The 8,465-nt window shown below is 33.3% G+C and overlaps 1 protein-coding gene across 1 annotated transcript; it reads right to left on the reverse strand.

Annotated features, from left to right (window-relative positions):
• Nucleotides 1-1,489: 1,489 nt before the first annotated feature.
• LOC134855052 (uncharacterized) lies at nt 1,490-8,257 on the reverse strand. Its single transcript, XM_063871431.1, has 4 exons — nt 8,161-8,257; nt 7,823-7,990; nt 4,032-4,144; nt 1,490-1,716 (listed from the first exon to the last, which is right to left on the reverse strand). The coding sequence occupies exons 1-4, from the start codon at nt 8,253-8,255 to the stop codon at nt 1,490-1,492; spliced, it is 603 nt and encodes a 200-aa protein (XP_063727501.1). The 5' UTR covers nt 8,256-8,257.
• Nucleotides 8,258-8,465: the final 208 nt, after the last annotated feature.

Here is an 8,465-nt window from a genome sequence, read left to right on the forward strand (position 1 = left end):
CCTCGCCCTCGGATAGTTTGGCTCCCAAACACTTACAACCAACATCGTCTACCATGCTTTGAACCTTTAGTTAAGGGTTTTTCCTTTGTTTTGAATCTTTAGTTTCGTTTAAATTTTATCTTTAGAAATTAACTAACTGATGTCATCTAACGCTAATTAATTGCAGCGACAATTTACCGTTTTTCCAAAATTTCAACTTTATGAAAAAACCATTCAAAATTGAAAAAAAAATCTGTTGTTCCGACCATTGAAATTGTTGAGGAACTTTATAACCGGGTATGTTTTAGCTTTTTTTCTCTCAAAATCAGATAACATAATCAATCATCGGAACGGAATGGGTCGTGTATTAAATTATATTAACGATATTTCAGTTGTGATTCAAATGATTTTGAATCTTTTTTCAAGACACCTCACAGGGTCTTAAAAAATCACGCTATTTTTGTTTAATTTTGGGCAAAAAAGTGAACGAACAGGCATGTAATATGTCTATAAAAATTTGTTTTTCAACTCAAATTTTGCCTAGTTTTATAAAGGTAAATATTGTTCCAATCGGTTTAATGTTTTGCAATTTCTCGGCAGTAAAAATTTAAGAACGAAGCAAAAAAATTTATCAATTTTAAAGAAATTTAAACTTTTTTTCTCGCTGATGTTTTTTTCTAATTCAAATTTTGGAGAAAATTTTTGTTTAAAACACTTAAATAGTTTTACTATCAAAGTTTTTGTCTTGTTTATGTTCCTCGCACTGCACCAAAAACAAAAAACGACGCAAATAAAACGTCTTACAAAATTTTGTTACAAAAAATTTCCGGATCTCAGGTCTTCCGCTGCAGAAAAGAGTCCCACCGTGTCGTTTATTGAAAATGTTCTGGTAAAAATTAGTTGTTCAAAAAAAAATGCTATCTGAACCGAGACCAGTAAATGATAACGTGACTAAATATCGCGCATTTTGAGCATGTGACGACCAAAAATCTTCCTTCTTGGCACAAAAAGCTGAACAAAACAAGCAGGACTTCTCAAATCACTCGTATTAAGTGTGTATAGTTGAGCAAAAGTTTCTGCTTCTGAAAAAAATTCTCTCGATTCAAACGTGTCTATCCAAGTTTCCAGAAGAAAGATGTGGTATGTGTTGTATTGAAATTAAAGCATACATTTGACAAAATTTTCCAATTTTTAGGTCTGAAGTCTGAGATTTTTTTTGGATTTAATTGCAACAAGGAAAGCAGGTTACTGTGCAGTTAGCACAGAATGTTCCGACCATAGTCTTAAAAAATGAGATTTTTTTCAAAGTAATGTCGTTTTTTTCTGCGTGGCGTGATAAAAGGATCTGAATTAAAAACAAGAACTTATGCTTAATTTTTCGTAGTGGAACCGACAATTTGCAACAAATTTTTTTTTTTAATTTTTGATTTTTTTTTCTTTACTAATAAGGGCTAAAAACTCCAAAAACTAACTTTACTTGAAAAAAAATTTCAATTGAAAATTAAATGATTTATTTCCTTTCATTATCATTAACTGTTTTAGCTATCCATTTGTAGAACTTGGGCACACGGATGAAAAACATATGGCCCAAATAGGTCGGGTCCTCTCTTTTATTCCTGGCTCTAACTGTTTTATGAGTTGTCACTCCGTAAAGGCACTGCACGTGACCACATCCGTCCTTGCTGACTAAGTACAGGGGGGACCCACTATCACCGCTGCTTGTGCAACTGTTCAAAACTAAAAGAAAATGACACTCATTTTTTACTTTTTTACAAAAAAAAATTGAATAATTGACATAACAAATCAAATAATCTCAACGAGAAACAACTCAGAAAAAAAACATTTAATGGCCGACATATGGCTAGTCAGTAATTCCAAATCGATCAAGTTTGCATTATCAAAAATTGGTCTAAGGCAAAATCTCTTGTTAAAGGTGAGCTCGGGACATCCGTTTTTTTAACCAACGACAATTCTATATAAATATTTTTTCGAAAATGGCTAATTAAAAAATTGAAATTCGCATACTGAACAAAAAACCCAGAGAACATGTTTAAATTTTTTTTCTTCGAAAAGAAGAAAAACTACCAAAAATTGTATCTTGCATTTATCTAAGAGGCTTAACAGCAGTGATCCGTATAAAGAGCTGGCTATTTGATTCTGTTCCTCATGGATAAACGTTCTCGCGAAAAGTGAACAATCACAGACATTTTTCATTCTTCAAGTTATTTATTATACAATTAGCTTCCCGGGTTGACAAAAATGTTATCATACGATTCCATACTATGGAAAACTGCACAATTCCATAGAAAAAGAAATCTTATGAAAACCTCATGATAAGCATTTTTTCCATACAAGGGAATTGTATGATAACGATTTTTTCCATTCAATGGAATTCTATGACAAGCATTCTTTTTTGTATGGAGGTCAACCCGGGTTGTGTTCAATCGAAATGGTTAAACGAGATTAGTTTGATTTGACGGCCTATTGTAACCTCATTGAGGTTTTGGTTAAATGACGGGTTGGGATCAAAAAATATCGTGGTTACAGGCATCAAAAGTAAATGCTTGCTGTTCCCTTCTCGTGAAAACTTTGTAACAACTGAACATTTATCAATTAGAGGCGACAACTGGATGAAAGCGATTAGTTAAGGATACTGTTACTTGTATCGAGTTTAGCAGTAAGAGTTAAAGAAAATTTTTCAGAAGTCAATGCTCCAAGTGTCACCAATGTCAAACTTCTTCGGGTTGACCTTCATACACCGAAATTGCTTATCATACAATTCCATACATCAAGTGTATGGAAGGAAAAATATTTGTCATACAATTTCAGAAAGAGGTTGAAAAAAGAACTTGTCGAACATTGTAATCAAACAAACTTTCTTCAAAAAAAAATTGTTCCATGCAAAATTTTTTTTTGTGTGCATAACGTAGGGTTGGATACTTTAATGTTAGAATTTTTTCCTTTTCTCTCAAAATTTTTTTCAAAAAGCTGAAAACATTTATTTCTTTGTATCGCATGTTTATTTATGCCTTGATCAATGTCTGATGTCTAAATGATTATCGTTGAAAATTTTTGCCAAAATTTAAAAGTTCTTACTCTTGTTAAATCATTTGTGAAAGACAGCTCTCAGAAAAATTGTAATTGCAAGACCGTTCAACCTTTGGCGCTTTGAAAAGACCAAGGTCTTTGTCATTTGAGTTCGGCTACCTACACAACCCAAAAGTTCTCAGTTTTTAAGTTTACAGAAGAAGTCAACTTTTTGATTTATGGAAAACTACTTGTCATACAGTTTTCATATATGGACAAATGCTTATCATATAGCTTCAATACATTTTTGTACATATGGATTTGTATGGAATTGAATGGTAAGAAGTTCTCGTCAACCTGGGCTGGTAGCGACACTCATGGACTCCTCGGTTTAATTTTTTGGTCTTATCTGTCCTGTCCCTGTTTTGTTTTTGAAAATCAGTGATTGATCAGTCAAACCGTAGTGACTTACTTCAGGAAAAAATAACGAAACATCAAAAATATACAATTTCACATCATATATTTTTTATATATTGTGAAATTTTGTTGAATTGTTTTTGGAAATTTGTTTATATTGAATTTTGTAAGCATTCGAAATTCAGTTATATTTTGAGCACGAATTGAAAAAAATTTTTCGGAAAAACAGGATTTTGAAAATTGTTTATTCGGTCAATTTGGAACTGTTAACGCGCTTGATATTTTGTGATATTAACACAAAAGTGACTGTTCAATCAAAACATTCCAAATTGATTTAAGACAAAAAATGGAGTTAGCAAACCGTTACGAGAATCTAAGAGCACGCACCATTTTGCAGTTGGCAAAGCGTGTCGAAAAAATTTTGATAAATTCATAAAATAATAATAATTTGAAGGACAATCATAACATAACGTTCATAGTTTTGCCTTTTACGTGCAGTAAATTTTATGAATAAAAAAATTTATCTCAATTTTTGTCAATAGATGAAAAAATTTCGACGCTTTTTTGGAGTAAGTCTGTTTAAAAACACAAATTTTAGAGCAAAATACCAGTATTGTCCACTTGAATAACATCCATAAAATATTCGAGATCGTCCTCGGGATCCAACTCCCAAATAGACCAAGGTCGTTCTTCCAGAAACGTCTCTTGCAGCACCTCGGCCCTAAAAATTATTCAAAATAACAAATAATCAAAACAAAAAACAAAAGCAAAAAATCGGATGCTATCATCAATTGACTCCGGTTGTTACTTTTTCAAATCAAAATTACCAGAAACAATCAAAATCGATGTTTTTTTTCAATGGAAAGTTTTGCGTAATCAGCTTGAATGAGAAATCACTATGGTAGAAAGCAAAAAACAAAAATTTGAAAGTGCCTCTAACTTCGACCAAAACGCACCAGAGCGAAAACCCATTGACCCTTTTGCTTATTTTTCCCAATTTATGAAAATCAAAAAAATTATGAATATCAATTTAAGCTTTGCCTGCATAGTATAAAAGAATTTACTCATAATTCTTACTCTGAAATGTTATTTTGACTAATTTTTTGAAACTTTTCCGAAAAGTTTGAACTATAAAAAAGTGTGAACTGTTCGAGTGTGATATAGCAAATGTAATGGTAATGGCAACAGTAATAAGGATATTGTCTTTTCAAAGTTATGCTAATGATCAATAATTATTCAATCAAAAGTTAGTCCGGTTTTTGTGATCGATGTGTTCTGTTTATTCCTCAGACCAATTAGGTGATCGAAATATTAGAATTTTTTAAAAAATCTTTAACAAACTTTATCCAAATTGGATTTTTTTTAATTAAGGGATTTTCAGATTTCTTATGATGCCGGAATTGATAAGGGTTCATATCCATCTATTCAGAATGCTTTAAAAAACATTTTTTTATTGCTCAAATTACATATTTTATACTTGACATTGGTTGAGGTTGAAGATTAAAACAAATTGTCATGAATTGGCTTTTCTGGTGCTGGCAACATATTTTATACGCTGGTATTTTCATGTTTTAAAGGGGCAGTCGATAATGAACATATAGCTCATACTTTAACAATTATAGTAATTGCTAAAATGTCTTTCGGACAAATCTTAAAAAGCAATCTCTTACAATTTGCAAAAGGTTCAAATAGAAATCGACCTGCATGTTGGTCGAAATTTGACGCTTCTGTTCAAAAAAGTCAACAGCAAGCTCGGGACAAAACCAGGAACGTTTGAGTTGCCATTTAGCTGCTCCATTAGGAGACAAATTGTGTAATTTGTGACTTCTAATCGAAAACCGCACCAGGTTGAACACGGCTTGTTAGTCGAACCCACAAAACTACTCTCAAACTTTTTGAAGCTACAAAAAACAAAATGGCAAACTTTTGTATCGCTCCTATTTGTACCTAAAGTAACAGAATTTTTCAAAAGTTTTTAAATTTGATTCGTACGGAGTACTTTGTAAGCAAAATAGGCTTTTTTTGACGTGGGTCCTGCAAATCGCGGTTCATCGACTTGGTTCCTTGACGGTCCTGTCGAGGATAGTCCTTTTATATTATCTCCTCATTTTCCAGACTGTGTTACTTTGTTGAGCGATGCTCTTTATTTGCGACTAAAGGCCGTTTTCTTGCGTCCAGATTTTTTACGTGGTACCACTATTGCAGTCAAAATTGATCAGGCGGTGGCTAGAGGTCATGTGAGAACTCGTCCTCTTATACTATCATTGTCATCGCATGGGATCGCAAGCACGATCTGACAATTTCAAAGTGAACGCCTTACTACTATGGTAAGTGCCTCAAAATTACCTTCCTTGGAAACAACATTTAGAATCGCAGAATCCACAACAACTTTGCTATTTTCGCTTTAGGCTACAAATCTTAAGTTACGACATTCTTTACGTCAAGTACACACTCTGGAGTGTGGTGAAAATCATAGAACTGGTCTGCGCCTGTACAAGGTTAAAAGCTTTTTTTAGGTCTTCAATAGACAGAGGACCTAAAATGGGATTTTGTGTTCAATTACTATGGGATAAAATCATTTTGAAACAATTTCGATTACGCGATAACCCGCTTCGCATAAGTATTTCAAATTAAGCTTTCAGCATCATAGATGAAAATTCAAAGGTAAACATAACTTGTTTGTAGAATTTGGGAATTCCGGGAACTTTCAGAGCAGTGATAACTATCAAAAATCATCAAATGTGAGATGTCTTTTCTAAAAATGTATCGATATTTTCAATGAAGATAGATTCCTTTTTGCTTAAAACAGCTTTTTGGTAGCTGAAATAGTCTAAAAAAACACAACAAAAAGCTTAAGCTTTCGTCACTTTTTGCGATAGTCAGAGTTTGTCACTCGCTTGTAGCAGCTTCGAAGAAAAAAATCAAAAACACAGAATTTTTAAAAAGTTTTTAAATTTGATTCGTACGGAGTACTTTGTAAGCAAAATAGGCTTTTTTTGACGTGGGTCCTGCAAATCGCGGTTCATTGACATGGTTCCTTGACGGTCCTGTCGAGGATAGTCCTTTTGTATTATCTCCTCAATTTCCAGACTGTGTTACTTTGTTGAGCGATGCTCTTTATTTGCGACTAAAGGCCGTTTTCTTGCGTCCAGATTTTTTACGTGGTACCACTATTGCAGTCAAAATTGGTCAGGCGGTGGCTAGAGGTGAAGTGAGAACTCGTCCTCTTATACTATCATTGTCATCGCATGGGATCGCAAGCACGATCTGACAATTTCAAAGTGAACGCCTTACTACTATGGTAAGTGCCTCAAAATTACCTTCCTTTGGAAACAACATTTAGAATCGCAGAATCCACAACAACTTTGCTATTTTCGCTTTAGGCTACAAATCTTAAGTTACGACATTCTTTACGTCAAGTACACACTCTGGAGTGTGGTGAAAATCATAGAACTGGTCTGCGCCTGTACAAGGTTAAAAGCTTTTTTTAGGTCTTCAATAGACAGAGGACCTAAAATGGGATTTTGTGTTCAATTACTATGGGATAAAATCATTTTGAAACAATTTCGATTACGCGATAACTCGCTTCGCATAAGTATTTCAAATTAAGCTTTCAGCATCATAGATGAAAATTCAAAGGTAAACATAACTTGTTTGTAGAATTTGGGAACTCCGGGAACTTTCAGAGCAGTGATAACTATCAAAAATCATCAAATGTGAGATGTCTTTTCTAAAAATGTATCGATATTTTCAATGAAGATAGATTCCTTTTTGCTTAAAACAGCTTTTTGGTAGCTGAAATAGTCTGAAAAAAAACACAACAAAAAGCTTAAGCTTTCGTCATTTTTTGCGATAGTCAGAGTTTGTCACTCGCTTGTAGCAGCTTCGAAGAAAAAAATCAAAAACACTCAACTGTTGTACAAGAAAAATTTTTTTTATAAATCTAGATCTGCACGCGGTTGAAGGAATAACTTTCAGCATTATTAACACTATTTCATGGCGAAAACAGATTTGAGGTGAGAGGCATTTTTGCATATCATATAAATTCCTGTTTTGCTCATGGTTATCAGAAATAATTATAGGTATGTGCTAAAAACCGAAAATAGTTCTCAAAATAACAAATAAGCTTACATTTTTTTTTCATCCATAGAATATTTTTTGTGGAAAATATACTGAAATTTCCCATCAAAACTGGAAAAGTTTCCCAAAAAAGATTAATCGCTTTTAAAATTTTCATGAAAACAATTACAAATTGCACAATAGTGTATGAATTGAAGGTCCACATATTTTTTTCTTATATCACAGCAATTTGTCCACTTTTACAAAAAAACTTCAGTTTCATTCAATTTGTAGGTTAAATTTGTTACTTGAGGTTAGAAAATATTTGTAATTATCTAACTTTTGCTTTGAAGTCGGGTGTGTGGATCCAACTCCACACATACCGTACAGTTGTCCCGGTGGGGGTTTTTTATTGCATAGGGGTATGACTGCTGAAGGATTCAAAACAGGGGAGTTCAATTTGATGAGTCCTATGTCGTGTGAAGCCAGATAACCACTTTTGGGAGATCTGAAAGCAGAAAAAAAAACGTTTTTTTTTTCAGGTGTTCTAAATGTTTTCCCATATAAAAAAATCAATTCAGACAGTTTTTAATACAAAAAACACCATTAAAACAAGCAACCCAATTAAATCAGACTGTTCTATCGAAAACTTTAAAATGCAAGCTGTGAGAAAATTACCTGCCGAAGAAATAATGGTGAGTGAAAACTTGTTTGATCTTGATTTGTTCCTTCTGGGAAGTGGCGTTTCTGAAGTCTCCAACATTGACATACATCTTATTGACTGAATACACAAAAATAGTTACCAAAAAGTTTCGAGCTCCGTTTCGCGGGAACAAAGAATTGTGTTTTCTGACCCTATTCTAGAAGGCCTGGGTTCAATTTTCGACCGAAACTATCTCTTCGAGAACACAGTTCTGCTTTCAATACGACGCAGAACTCAGTTGTAAACAAAGCACACGATTAAACCTCTATGCACGGCAAAG

Source organism: Symsagittifera roscoffensis, chromosome 10 (genome assembly GCF_963678635.1).
Source record: "Symsagittifera roscoffensis chromosome 10, txSymRosc1.1, whole genome shotgun sequence".
In the NCBI taxonomy this organism is placed as follows: domain Eukaryota; kingdom Metazoa; phylum Xenacoelomorpha; order Acoela; family Convolutidae; genus Symsagittifera; species Symsagittifera roscoffensis.

Excerpts from the sequence above, each read along its gene's own strand:
- LOC134855052 (XM_063871431.1), bottom strand. The coding sequence starts at position 8,255 with ATGTATGTCAATGTTGGAGACTTCAGAAACGCCACTTCCCAGAAGGAA. Across the intron at positions 4,145-7,822 it reads CACCCGACTTCAAAGCAAAA|GGCCGAGGTGCTGCAAGAGA; the intron begins GTTAGATAATTA and ends AATAATTTTTAG. Across the intron at positions 1,717-4,031 it reads TATTCAAGTGGACAATACTG|TTTTGAACAGTTGCACAAGC; the intron begins GTATTTTGCTCT and ends ATTTTCTTTTAG.